This window comes from Notechis scutatus, chromosome 3 (genome assembly GCF_049901735.1).
Source record: "Notechis scutatus isolate UNSWTSFEM ecotype Mainland chromosome 3, rNotScu1.2, whole genome shotgun sequence".
Classification (NCBI taxonomy): Eukaryota; Metazoa; Chordata; class Lepidosauria; order Squamata; family Elapidae; genus Notechis; species Notechis scutatus.
The window spans coordinates 11,450,464-11,465,816 of NC_142011.1; the positions used below are offsets into that span (position 1 = coordinate 11,450,464).

The following is a 15,353-nucleotide window of genomic DNA, read 5'->3' on the forward strand; positions in this document are numbered from 1 at the left end:
TTCCCCACCCCCTCATGAGCACAAAATCCAGAAGTTAAATGTTTGATCACTTTGGTTTTGCCAATTAGATAAATTTGTTGTTATAGAAATGGCTAGTGTACTAATCTGTAAAAGTAAAAAGTTGAGGCTGTAATGTTGTCATCTGGTACTGTGCTGAAAATAGTCGTAAGTTAATGTTTTCCCTTCCTTGTACCCCAAGTTTCCCCCCTTCCCCCGTTTTTCCTTCCCCTAATTTCCTATTTCTATTTTCCTTTCTATTTTATTTTATACTTGGATAAAACAGAAGTCATAAAATTGTAAAAAAAATTACCCTTAATTTATAAAAGGCAACAGATGATTTCATCTTACAGCCATGCATTTAGAAATACAATTTTGGAGAAACATGACACAAACTTCGGTTCCTACAGGTGAGAGCCACCATTATAGGTCACATTTTAAAGATGCTAAAAGTAGAAAAATAGCCTTTCTTTTGAGTTGCAAAACATATCCTAATAAACAGAGCATTCCACACCCAAACCCAGGTACAACTTGGAAAGAAGTTATGATTGGTCTACAGAGAAGATCTCTAATGCCCCATCTGCAATGAAGGAATAATGCTGGTCTATATATCTCTGGAGATTCTCAGTCATCCAGGTCATGGTTGTCCCAAAAGTGCTTTTTTCAAGAGGCAATGGAACTTTCTGGGTTTTCTTTGAAGACATTTCCCTTCTCATCCAGGAAGCTTCTTCAGCTCTGACTGGAGAATTCCCCACTATCCAGAGTTGAAGAAGCTCCCTGGATGAAAAGTGAAACATCTTCAAAGAAAAAACAGAAAGTTCCATTGCCAAAGCACTTTTGGGATGGCTGGTCTATATAGTTAACACAATTATTGAAATAAGAAGCACTGATGTTTTTTCCAAATAAAGGCAGTCTTCGACTTATGACCAATTGCTTTGAAATTACGACCCCCAAAGAGGTACTTACAAGTCACTTCCGAAGTTTCCCCCTTCACATAGCATTTCAGGTTCTTGGCAACCAGCCTGCATTTATGATTGTTTGCAGCATTCCTCAGTCACATAACTACAATTTATGAAGTTTTTGCTAAAAACTAGTGTTCTGGTTTTCAGGAAAAACACGCCATAGCGAACAATGAGTTCATTTAACGATCACAGTGTTTGCTTAATGACTGCCACAAAAAAAAGGTCATAAAATTGGATCAGTCATGTCAGGATCTGCTTTGCAACTCTAATGGGCAGCCTCCAGTGCAATCGTAAATAAAGGACCACCTATACAAGCATAATTCTTTTTTTATAATATTATTTATTTATTATACCATTTTCTTTGTTATATATGCAATTTCCATATCCACAATGGCAGTGTACTGAGTGGGTATAATCTTTTTTAAATACAAATAGTAAATCTTATACACACAATAGCTATAACTATTATTCTCAAAATCTATTCACCACATTCTTCACATATCCTTATTAAACATTTTCTGTTATTTTATTAAGTAGTGTGCTTGGTTTTGTCTATAATTATTTAATAATATCAAGCATTATAAACATCATACAACCATCACATTTGTAACCATTATCATCCAAATCTATTAATCGTGTTTACTTATCCTCATTATTCAATATTCATTATTTAATTACACATTTACTTCATTTTTATTTACATATCCTCCTTGATTCTAAATTTCTAACTTCTGCTTCTATTTTCTAACCATTGATAAAATAATTCCCACATTAAAAAGTATTGTTTCCTCCTTAACCTTAATTTTCAATGTTAATATATCCATTTCAGTACATTCTAGTATTTTATTACATTTTCCTCAATAGGTATGTTCATTTTTCCAATTTTGTGCATGCATAATGTTTGCTGTTGTTACATGTAAAATTAAATATATATTTCTTTTATTATATTTCTCCAGTAGGACACCCAACAAGAACATCTCTGGTTTTAGGTCTATTTGTTGTTTTATCATTTCTTCTAGCCAAATTTTTATTTTTAATTAATATTTTTTTGCCATGGGACAAGTCCACCACATATGATTGTAAGAACACGGTATCTGTTTACGTCTCTAACATCTGGGAGATACATTTTGGAACATCTTTGCCATTCTTGCTGGTGGCAGATGCCACCTATTAAAGATTTTGTAGAGATTTTCTTTATAAGCTGTTGACATTGTCAATTTATAGTTTTTTCCCCAGAGTTTTTGCCATTTATCTAGTTCTATAGTATATCCAAAATTTTTGGACCATGCTATCATAGTTTCTTTTACTTGTTTTTCTTCCATTTTAAAATTCAATAAATAGCTATATTTTTTATTAATTTATCATCCATCCCTAAAATCTAATTCTGAAAGTTCTTTGTAAAATCCATACATTTCTGCATCTTTCTTGTATCTTGATTATATTTGCATAAGTGGCCACCAAGCCAAATAAATTCCTTGATTTTTCAGTTCGTTTCAATTTTAATTCCTCTTATTCATTCAGGATATCTTTATATCTTATAATTTTTTCCAGTTCAAGAACACTTGGATGTATCAGTGCTTCCATCGTGGATAGCCAGACCAGTATTTTCATGTAATGTTTCTCTTTGATTTTTCCCCATACTAAAAGCAGAGCATTTCTAATATGCCTTTGAAAATATCTGTGTATTTTATTTTTCCCATACCATATAAATGCATGCCACCCCAATTGTAAATCATGTCCTTTTAAAGTCAATATTCCTTTGTTCCTCAAATTAACCCAAGATAACCCTTTTTTATCTGAATGCCCACCTTTTCCGAATGCCCATCTTTTCCATCAATTCATTTTTCTGTTTGTAAGATTCTTTACCAGCATCTTAGTCTTCATTTTTAATCCTGCTACTTTCACCAAAATCATCTTTTTTTAAATTAATTTAGATCCCATTTCCAGTGGTTCTTCTCGGATAAATACTAGATCGTCCGCAAATGCCTGTAATTTTCTTTTTTTTTATTTCCATACCTTTTATTTCTGGGTCTTGTCTGATCTTTCTAATCAAGACTTCCAAAGTTAGTATAAATAAGAGGGGCAGAGGACATCCTTGCCTTGCACCCTTACTTATGTTGAAATTCTCTGTCATATCCCTATTTACTATCACTTTCACCATTTGTTTAGAATATATTGCCCTAATCATATTTATAAATTTTTCACCAAAATCCATACATTTTACTTGTACTATCATGAATTGCCAATTCAGATTATAGGCTTTTTGTGCATCTAACAAGATCAGTGCCAGTTGTTTTTCAGAGTGTACGTCATAGTATTCCAATATATTCAAGACGATTCTCATATTATTTTTACTTTGTCTTTTGGGTAAGAAACCATTCTGGTCCGGTGTATAAATTCATTCAGGAACTTTTTTAGTCTCTCTGCTACTATTGAGGGATATATTTTGTAGTGTACATTTAATAACAATATTGGTCTATAGTTTTTTATCTGCTGTAAATCTGAGTCTTCTTTTGGTATTAAGGTAATATTTGCATCTGCCCATGTTTTAGGAAGATTGGCCCTTAACAACACATCATTATAGATCTCCAACATTGACAAACCTAAGGCATCTTGTAAATGTTTATAAAGTTCTGCAGGAAGCCCATTTGGTCCAGGTGGTCCAGGTGTTTTAGTGTGTGTGTGTGTGTGTGTGTGTGTTGTTTTGTTTTTGCCTTTTGATTGCTTCTGTTAATTCCATCATTGTTATTCTTTTGTTTAACATCACTTTTATTGTTTCTGGTATTTTGGATAATACAGCCTTTTCTAAAGATTGTTTTATTATATCTTCTGACACTTTTTCTTGACTGTAAAGTTTCCCATAGAATTCCTGGATTATTTTCTTTTTATCTTCATTTTGGTCCCCTTCTCATCTATCAGTTTATGTATCATTTTCTTCTCTTTCTCTTTTTTCAGCTTGTATGCTAGCCATCTACCCCGGTGTCAGGGTTCTGATGATTGCCCTAATTAAATCATGAGCCTTATTTGCATTTTCAAAAAAGTTTTGTCTTGCCATTTTAATCTTTTGTGCCATTTCTTCTTTTTCTATTAAGTTTAATTTATGTTTTATTAATTCCATTTTCTCTTTTTTGGCGGATCTTTCTGCAATTCTATCTCCAGCTTTTTGAGTTCTTCTTGTAGTGTTTTTTGCTGTTGTTTCTTTTCCTTGTTTCTTCTTGCTATATATGTTATGGCTAATCCTTGCATGTAGATGTGCTTTTGCCGTATCCAAAACAGTTTGTAGTAATGTTTCTTCTTTTCTGCTTTCTTTAAAAAAGAAGTCCATTTCTTTTTCCATTATTTATATAAACTCCTTGTCCTTTAGTATAGTTTGGTTCAGTGTCCATTCCAGTTTTTTCCTTTGTCCCTTCCACCTGGTTTTTATTGGGTTATGATCTGCCCATATGTTCATTTCTGTATCAACCTTTTGGACATCTGTTCTCATTTCTGGCGACATCCATATCATTATTCTGGACCATGATTGGTGTGCATTCGAATAAAATGTATATTAGTTTTTCTTTGGATTTAACTCTTTCCATATATCCTGTATGCCTATTTCTTGTGTCATTTAAAAAAAACTTTTTGGGAGTGTCTTTATTTTTTTACTTTTTTACTGCATCTATATAGTCTAGTTTGACATCCACAATTGCATTGGAGTCTCCTACCATACATATGTTTTCATAGTCCATTTCAATTCTTATGGAGCTTTTTGTAGAACACTTTTTGTTTGTTACTTAGTGCATATATTGCGATCAAAAGAATGTGTTTCTGATTTATTACAACCTCAACCATCAATATTCTCCCTTCTTCATCTGAATATACTTGTTTGACTTTTAATGTTTCTTTAACATATGATGCCATCCCTTTTTTCTCTTGTTGCACTAATGTCAAATATAATTTCCCAATTTTGGGGTATTCCAATAAGTTACCATGTTGTTTTTTAATATGCACCTTGAAGATAAATTAGGTCCAATTTTAATTTTTGTAGTTTTGTAAATGTATTTTCCCTTTTCATAGGGGAATTCAATCCATTTATGTTAATTGATAGCATTATTTCATCTTCCATCACTTCATTTATATATAGGTTTTACACTCCTAGTTCTTATCTCCCTCTGTTCTTTTGCTCTTGCACCTTCTTGTTCTGCTCGTTCTTTTTTCACTTTTTTTCTACTTTTATTTCTTCTTGTCTTTTACTTTCTATCTCTTCCCTGGTTTCCTGTTCACTTGCAGTAAAATGATGATCAAAAAATTCATATGCTTTATCTAGTGAATCCAGTCTAAATCTTTTATTTTGCCAAATAACCAGGATTCCCTCTGGTATCAGCCATCTGAAAATCACATTATATTTGATCAGTTGTGTTGTCAGAAATTGATATTGTCTCCTTCGATCTCTTACTCTCCTAGGGACCTGTTTCAAAGTCAGAGTTTCTTTTCTTTTATATTTCAAAGGCTTGTCTCTTGATCTTTTAAGTATTTCATCTCTCAATGTCTTTTTAGTAAATCTCACATGTACCTCTCTTGGGAGTTTATGTCTTCTTGTGTAGTTTGTATGAATTCTAAATGTTTCACCTATTTCCTCTTGGACCTCTTGTTTAGTTTTCTGTAGAGCTCCAGCCAACAACTCTGTCATCACATCCATCAGATCTTCACCTTTCTCTTCTTTAATATTCTGGAATTTTAGGAAGTAGGCTGCCCTTTCCATCTCCAGAACAATTACTGTCTCCTCCAGGCCTTTGTTAACTTGTGCTACTTTCTCCACTTTTTTCTCTGTTTGTTCTTTTTCCTCCATTTTCTGTACCCTCTGTTCATTTTTTGCTTTCACTTGCTGAAAATTTCCTATTTCTTCACCCATCTTACGTATCTCCCCCTTCAACTTCCCCATTTCATTTTTGATCTCATCATGATTTTTTACTATGGTTTCTTCGATTTTAACCAAACCTTCCTGAATTGATTGAAGCATTGCTTGAATGTTCTGAAAAGAATTCGATTTCTCCAAACCCAACATACTTTCTATTGATCTTTGACTGGATGGGCTGGATGCTGCTGAAGAAGCTTCTTTGGTGAGAAGCGAAACGTCTTCAAGGAAAAACCAGAAAGTCAAGTTGCCTCTTGAAAAAGGCACCTTTGGGACGGCTGGTCTATATAGTTAATACAAGAATTATTGAAATAAATAAGAAGCACTGATATTTTTTCCAAATAAAGGCAGTCCTCGATTTATGACCAGTCGCTTAGCAACTGTTTGAAATTACAACCCCCAAAGAACTTACAACCCAGTTCCGAAGTTTCCCCCATCACCCTGCATTTCAGGCACTTGACAACCAGCCTGCATTAATGGTTGTTTGCAGCATCTCGAGTCACATGACAATTTATGATGTTTTTGCTAAAAACTGGTGTTCCAGTTTTCAGCAAAAACACACCATAGCAAACACTTGGTTCATTTAACGATCACGGTGTTTACTTAATGACTGTCTCAAAAAAAGGTCGTAAAATTAGATCAGTCATGTCAGGATCTGCTTTGCAACCCTAATGGGCAGGCTACATTGCAATCGTAAATCAAGGACTACCTATACAAGCATAATTTTTATGGGGGTCTAATATAATGAGCTATAAAAGTTTCACAGAAGGCTGACAGCTCTCTGAATTGTTACAATCCTCCTTGGACCTCCACTGATAAACTGAGAATGTCCCTTCCCATTTCACACCTGTAGGTGCATAACTGGCACTGAAAGACCTACTATTTACCCAAAGTGCCCTATAACTATGTTAAGTTTAAGATGCCACAATTATAGCATGACTCAATTGGTTCAGCTAAAGGAGATCTGATTTTGTGGCATAAAATTGTTCTACTGTGAGGCTGAGAGGTCTCAAAACATTAAATGTAAAGATTTCCCCTAACCCAAGGCGTCCCCAACTCCTGGTCTGTGGTCTGCAGCATGCTAGAAACCAGGCCAGTCACACAAGCAAAGCCCCACCTGTGGGATGCAGGCATGTGAATCTCCCCCCCCCCCCCCAACCTCCGGTCGACCAAAAAACCTTTCTCCACAGGACCTATCCCTGGTGCCAAAAGGTTGGGGACCACTGCCCTAACCATTCATGTCTGACTCTAGGGGGGTGGTATAATGAAATTAATTTATATTCCTACCTTAATATGTAAAAAGACATTTAAATCGTTAAGTTAAACTTCTTACCTGGAAGAAGAGCTGCTCGTTGGAGGCCCTCCACTGCCCAACAGACTAGCCAGACCGGGACCTGTTAGAGCACCAAGTCCACCTATCAGCACAATTAACAATAAGATTTTTTTTAAAGTCATTTCTTAGAAAAAAGTTTATCAAAACATGTATTTGGAAAAGTTTATTCCACACCTAATTTCCTTTATAGGTCTCTCGTGAGAGGCCAAATTGTGCATTCCCACATCGTAAAACTGTTATCAGTGAGAGGACCTCTTGATCTTACTGCAAACCCTCAAAAACAATCACCAAAATAATACCTGTCTTCCACAAATTTCATATATCAAACCAATCTTGAATCAAACATTATCAAACAAAAATCCAAAAGTTCTAGACAATACATTCAGAACTGCAAATGATGGAGATCAGTTGCAATACTTTCAGGGCAAAGGTTCACAATTGTTACCATCTTCAGAAAACAATGTCCTACTTTGGAACCCTGAACAACAGTAAGTAAAAAAGAACCACGTTGGCCATGTGAGCAATTATTCTATTAAAGGAACCTTTCACTTTATTACTTGACATTCTGAGCTCCAAGTCAAGGCCTCGATAACCAGCCAGTAGTGGAGAAAAATCAATAGGGATCATAACACCAAATGATCTGCTCCTTCCCAGAGCATCTGTAGGTACACCTCCCCCACAATATATCAAATTATCCCAACATGCTTACTGGGGATCTCATGCCACACTAAGACAGGTGAATGAATAAAAGGGGAGGGGAGGAGAGGAAATGGTTCTTCGTCTTGTTCTTTATATTTTGAATATATGTTTTACTTTTATTCATAAACATTTTGAATACAGTGTATTGCCAGGGCATATCATTTACAAAAATCAAAAAGAATACAGAGATATTAACATGTATGCTGATAACAATAATAGTAGTGTAACAAAGTCATTTTAACTAGATCTTTCTTTATATTATGTTTATAATTCTGCGAATTATATCAACCTATTTATAATTATAAACCCTCTTATGTATTTAATTCATACATAACAATAATCTTCATTCGCCTATTTTCTACCTTATATCTAACCACTCATAAAACCTATTCCATGTTAAGTAATATTCTGTGTCTTCTTTATTCTTTATTTTTAATTTCAATCTATCCATCTCTGCAGTCCAGTACTGTGATGGCGAACCTATGGTGCCAGAAGTGGCACCAGAGCCATCTTCGCCAGCACAAAAGCCGTCGCCCCAGGTCCACTGCACATGCGCGCCCGCTGCCCGCACGATTGTTGGGTAGCTGCCACGCAAGTGTGGAGCGCAGGAGATGCACACGCATGCGCAGAAACGCGCAGTGCATGTGGGAGGGTCATGCACAAATGCGTGGGGGGCGTGGGGGGCATATGCATTGCCTTATGGGTGTTTGCACGCGTGCATACATATGCGAGGACGGAAAGGTTAGCCATCACTGATCCAGTATCTTCTGAATTACGCCCTCATCTGATGGAGTGTTCTAATTTTTCCAATATTGTGCAAATACAATCCTTGCAGCTGTCAATACATGTAAGACTAAATATACAGTCCCTTTATCATAACTCTCGGATATTATACCCAACAAAAATAATTCTGGCTTCAAATCTATATGTTGCTTATCATCTTTTCCAACCATGTCCTATATTTTCTTTCTTTCGTGCAAGTTCACCACATGATAAGTACCTGGGGTTTGATTACACTTCCAACATTTGGTGGACATATTGTTAAACATTTTTGCTTATCATACCAGTGGCAAATGCCTCATATAAAATATTTTATAGATATTTTCCTTATATGCAGTAGCCATTGTCAGTTTATAGTTCCAGTCGCAAAGTTTTTGGCATTTATCTAGTTCAGGGATCTGCAACCTTAAACACTCAAAGAGCTGTTTGAACCTAGAAAAAAACCATCGGGAGCCACAAACACCGGGGGGGCATGGCCAAATTGATGTCACTCACTCCCACCCAGTCACATGACCTCCCTAGCCACGCCTACTCAGCCACAAAACCCTTCTCGCTCTACGTCTTTCTGTATCTCACTGCCCCTCTCCCTCCCCCACTCTGTATCTCTCTCCCTCTGTATCTCTTTGCATCTCTCTCCCCTCTTCCTATCTTCCTCCCTATCTCTCCCCCTCTCTGAATCAGTCTCTATCCCTCCCTCTGTATCTTTGTATCTCTCTTCCCTTCTCTCTCCCCCTCTCCCTATCTTCCCCAATTTCTCTCCCGCCTCCCTTTCTGTATCTCTCCCCTCTCCCTATCTCCCTCTCTGTATCTCTCCTCTGCATCTCTTTGTATCTCTCTCCCTCTTCCCCTCTCTGTATCACTCTCCTCTCTCTCCCTCCCTAACTTCCCCTCTCTCTCTCTCCTCCCCCTATCTCTGTATCTGCCTCTCCCCTCTCTCTTTGCATCTCCCCCTCTTTTCCCTTCTCTCCCCCTTTCTGGATCTCTCTTCCCCTCTCCCTATCTCCCCCTCTCTGTATCTCTCCCCCTTTGTATATATATCTCTCTCTCCCTCTCTTTCTCTTCCCCCCCTCTTTTTCTTTTTCTCTTTCTCCCTCTCTGCTTGGCCAAGCCAGCAAGCTCTCTTGGGGCTCTTGGCTATTTTTATTGCTTCTTCAGGCACCGCTCCTCCCCCTCTCGCGACCCCCTGGCCAGCTATAGTGGGGCCCGGAGGGTGTGTAGAGGCAGGGAGACCCTCAAGTGAGCAGCCGACCATCAATTGGCACTTGGAGTGTCTCCCCACACGTGCGCACCCTCCCGGCCCTGCCACAGCAGACCAGGGAGTCGCGAGAGGAGGGTCGCCAAAGCCTTAGTCAGGAGCGAAGTGGCCCTGTATTACCTTCACGCCACATTTGCATGTAAGGCAGCCTTCGCTTCCTGCCGCTTCAGGCTGGAGCTTGCGCCCTCCACGCTTGTCCGAAGAGCTGCCAGTGGGGTGTGTGTGTGTGTGTGGACAACAACATGGAAAGTCAATGGCCGGAGGCTTAGTGCAGGAGAGAAGTTAGGTCCCATTAAGACCCTCAGCCAGCCTGGATTTCCAGTAAAATAAAATAAAAGGAATAGCCAAGAGCCCCAAAGAGTTTGCTGGCTTGTCCCCGTGGCTTCTCAAGAGAGAGAAAAGAGATGTAGAGAGTGCAAGAGAGATACACACATACAGAGAGAGGGAGACATAGATGGGGGGAAACCGACTGACAGGCAAATATCTTTGGTCGGCTTTCTCAGAGCCTGAACCCTGGGGTGGGTGTGCGAGATTTGGCGGGGCCAGCCCCCTTTTCCTGCTGCCCTGAGCTTCTAATAGCCACAGCTGGGCGCTATGGGCCCATCCCCCTTTCCATCGTCCCCTCCTCCTGGATCCCATTCCCACCCCGCCAGCCTCATGTTAGCAAGGCTAGTGTTGGTTGCAAGGCACACCCAGCACCAAAGCAGCAAAAATGAGGCGCCGGAGAATCAGCCTCAGCCGCTTCTCCATCCCCCGCCATCGCCCTTACCTTCGCAGGCCAGGTGAGGGAGGGCAGGGGGGCAGCCAGTGATAGGACAGGGAACCACAGCACAGGGCTCAAAGAGCCGCATGCAGCTCCGGAGCCGCAGGTTGCCAATATCCGATCTAGTTCTATAGTATAACCAAAAATAATCTTGCCCATTATTTCATTGTTATGTATATTTTTATACATTATAATATAATGTATAAATATAAATATGTAACCAGTTTTTCATCTGTCCCTAGCAGAATCTTGTCAAGTGTTGTTGGTTCTTTATGGAAACCCTATTTTTGCATCTTTCTCATATCTTGTTTGTATTTGCAAATGTGGCCACCACGCTAAGTCCCCTTGGTTTGGCAATTGTTGTCTAGTTTTAAGTTCACCATTCTAATTTAAAATGTCTTTTACACAATTTTTTTCCAAGTTAATAAGATTTGGATGTCTCAATCCTTCCATTGTGGGAAACCAGACTGGTATTTTCATGTAGTTTAATTTTTCCCCATATCAAGAGTAAAGCATTTCTCACATAATGTCTTTGAAAATATATATGTATTTTACTCCTTCCATACCATAAAAAGTATGCCATCCTAATTGAATATCATGTCCTCCAATAGTAATAATCTTCTTTTACCTATGTCAGTACCAATGCCTGATAATATATCTCCCTATCTGGTAATCCAAAACCTCCATTGCTTTTAGATTCCTGTAACATTTTCAGTTTTATTCTTGCTTTTTTCCATTGCCAAATAAACTTCAGAATTGTTTTAATTTCTCAAAGTATTTTTTTCTCTATTCTTATCGATATCGTTTGGAATAAAAAAAGTAATTTCAGTAATATATTTATTTTTATACTGGTTATTCTCCCGATCAGCGATAGTTGCAAGTTCTTCCATTTTTCCAGATCCAATCTAATTTGTTGCATTAGTTTTGTATAGTTATCATCTTTAATCGTTGTACATCTTGCTGTTAACTGAATGCCTAAGCATTTAACTTTCTTTGCTATCTGGAAGTCTATTTTCTCTGTCAATTCCTTTTCTGTTTATCTGTAAGATTTTTAACAATCATTTTAGTTTTTTCTTTATTTTCTACCCTGCCTCATCTCCATATCCCTCAATTTCCTTTAGGACTAGATTCTTTTTTTTTTAAGATATTTTTTATTCAAGATTTAAAAAAAAAATTAAAAGGAGAAACGTTCTCACATTTTGCAGCATTATCATAACAGTGTACATATCTATTAGTGTCAATTAAACTCATTTAGTACAAATATATCTATTATTTACTAAGTCCTTACTAATTTGTATTATTATTGCGTTGCAATATTACATTTATTTACATTACTTTACCTATATACATAATTATATACATATTCGTCCTTGTTCCTGTTTTTCCTTAGAATTTCTTTAATCATTTTCACTAAACATCTTTACTTCCTTTTTACTCAGCCATTTTAGAATTAAAAATAGAATTAGAAGAACTTTATTGTCATTGTACAACAAAAGTATGGATGCACACCAGCAACTGTTTGTAATACAATAAAACCAAAGCACTTAAAAATGAAGATGAAAAATAGAGTACCCACGTCTCCATTTGCAATTTGAGTGTACAACATCTACGAATATACACAAAATATACATCCAACACTGACTGTAACGCTTAGCCGAGTATAATACACAAGAGATGGATTGTACTGTAATATGTTACTATACATCTGAATGGGGTATTGAGATTTTACATCTTAATAAGGTAGTGACTTTGTGTTTATTTGCGGTTCAGATGGCCCAGGGAAAGAAACTATTTGTTAGTCTAGTGGTGTGGGATTTGTACTATATATTCCATATTGTAAAGAAATCTCCTTCCTTATTTTTAGTAGCATGGTTAATCTAATTATTTCTGCACATTGGTGAATTTTATTGATTACTGCCAGGTCCATGGGTACCATTGTTGATTTCCAGTTTTGGGCAAAAGCTATCCTTGCCGCTGTGATAATGTGTAATATTAAATGCTGATGCTTCTTGTCCCATGACAATTCTGACATTCCCAATAGAAAGGTCTCTGGGTTAAATTGGATCTTTTGATTTGTCAGTTCTTCTAGCCATGCCTGAATCTTAAGCCAGTATTTTCGCGCTTGAGGACATGACCACCACATATGAAAATACGTTCCCTGGCTATGATTGCACTTCCAACATTTAGGTGACAGATTGGGGAACATTCTGGCTAATCTCGCTGGTGGCAGATGCCAGTGATAAAACATTTTGTAAATATTTTTCTTATAAGAAACTGATAACATTAATGTATAATTAGTTTGCCATATTCGTTCCCATTGTTCTAAGTCAATACTGTGGCCACAATTTTTAGCCCATGTTATCATATTCTCCTTTACTGTTTCCTCTTCCATTTTAAATTCCTAGCAACGCTCCCGTTACTTGTCCCAGCTTCTGCCAACCTAGCAGTTTGAAAGCATGTAAAAACACACTGCTCAAAAAAATAAAGGGAACACAAAAATAAGACATCCTAGATCTGAACGAATGAAATATTCTTATTACTTTGTTCATTATATAGTTGAATGTGCTGACAACAAAATCACACAAAAATTATCAATGGAAATCAAATTTAGCAACCCCCTGGAGGTCTGGATTTGGAGTTACACTCAAAGTGGAAAAAAACACTACAGGCTGATCCAACTTTGATGTAATGTCCTGAAAACAAGTCCAAATGAGGCTCAGAAGTGTGTGTGGCCTCCACGTGCTTGTATGACCTCCCTACAACGCCTGGGCATGCTCCTGATGAGGTGGCGGATGGTCTCCTGAGGTATCTCCACCCACACCTGAACTAAAGCATCCCCCAACTCCTGGACAGTCTGTGGTGCAACGTGGCGTTGGTGGATGGAGAGAGACATAATGTCGTAGATATGCTCAATTGGATTCAGGTCTGGGGAACGGGTGGGCCAGTCCATAGCATCAATGCCTTCATCTTACAGGAACTGCTGACACACTCCAGCCACATGAGGTCCAGCATTGTCGTGCATTAAGAGGAACCCAGGGCCAACCACACCAGCATATGGTCTCACAAGGGGTCTGAGGATCTCATCTCGGTACCTAATGGCAGTCAGGCTGCCTCTGGCGAGCACATGGAGGGCTGTGCGGCCCCCTAAAGAAATGCCACCCCACACCATTACTGACCCACTGCCAAACCGGTCATGCTGGAGGATGTTGCAGGCAGCAGAACATTCTCCACAGCGTCTCCAGACCCTATCACGTCTGTCACATGTGTCAGTGTGAACCTGCTTTCATCTGTGAAGAGCACAAGGCGCCAGTGGCGAATTTGCCAATCTTGGTGTGCTCTGGCAAATGCCAAACGTCCTGCATGGTGTTGGGCTGTAAGCACAACCCCAACCTGTGGACGTCGGGCCCTCATACCACCCTCATGGAGTCTGTTGCTGACTGTTTGAGCAGCCACATGCACATTTGTGGCCCGCCGGAGGTCATTTTGCAGGGCTCTGGCAGTGCTCCTCCTGTCCCTCCTTGCACAAAGTGTGATTGACTTGGAGTTACATTGTGTTGTTTAAGTGTTCCCTTTATTTTATTTTTTTGAGCAGTGTACAAGTAGAAAAATAGGGATCACTTTGGTGGGAAGTTAACAGCATTCCATGTGCATTCAGCGTTTAGTCATGCAGGCCTCATGACCACTGAGACGTATTCGGACAGTGCTGGCTCTTCAGCTTTGTAACAGAGATGAGCACCACCACCTAGAGCCGGAAATAACTAGCATGTATGTGTGAGGGGAACCTTTAACTTTATGTACTTCATAATTCTCCAATGTATCTAAAATTATTCTAACATTGTTTCTAATTTGCCTCTTGGGTAAAAACCTATTTTGATTGGAATGTATCTTTCAGCAATTATTGAAGCAAATATTTTATAGTCTGCATTTAAGAGATATTGGCATATAGTTCTTTATTTGTGTTAAATCTGAAACTTTTGGGAGCAGAGTGATGTTAGCTTCTGTCCATGTATCTGGTATCTTGGCTTCAAATAAGACCTCACTGTAAATCTCTAACATTGACAAGCTTGTAAGTCTTTATAAATTTCTCCTGGTAAACCATCTGGCCCTGGTGTTTTATTGTTTTTTGTCTTTTGATCACTTCTACTAGTTCTGCCATTATTATTCTTTCATTCAGCATATTTTTCAGTTTCCGGAACTTTTGGTAAATTAGCCTTTTCCAAATATTGTATTGTATTATTTTCTCCTCTAATATTTCTTCACAGTCATATAACTTCTTGTAGAACTCCTGTATTATATCTTTTTTCTTTTCCATTTGATAGTGTAGTATACCATTCTCATCCTGCAATTTGTTTATCAATTTCTTCTCTTTCTCCTTCAATTTATAGGCTAGCTACCTTCCAGGTTTATTGGCATTGTCAAAAAAAATTGTTTTGCTCTTTTTCTTTGTTGTGCCAATTCATCTTTTTTCCATTATGTTCAACATGCTTAATCATCTTCATTTGATTTTTTAAGCATGCCTTTTGTAGTTCTTTTTGTAGTTCTGTTTCAAGTCTTTTATATTCTTGATATTGTTTCCTTTTCTTATTTTTTCTTCACTATATAGGTTATGGCTAATCCTCAGATATATGCTTTTGCTGTATTCCACACATTTTGTAAAGAAAATTTGTACA

The 15,353-nt window shown here is 37.9% G+C and overlaps 1 protein-coding gene across 3 annotated transcripts in view; it reads right to left on the reverse strand.

Moving 5' to 3' along the window:
• ADRM1 (ADRM1 26S proteasome ubiquitin receptor) overlaps positions 1 to 15,353 on the reverse strand; it is a 36,817-nt gene that overhangs the window by 5,353 nt on the left and 16,111 nt on the right. For 2 of the 3 annotated variants that reach the window (XM_026664893.2, XM_087959212.1), the window contains exon 6: positions 7,187 to 7,268. In XM_026664893.2, the coding sequence (XP_026520678.2) occupies positions 7,187 to 7,268 (82 nt within the window). The remainder of the gene's footprint in view (positions 1 to 7,186; positions 7,269 to 15,353) is intronic. The other variant, XM_087959213.1, reaches the window with a different exon arrangement.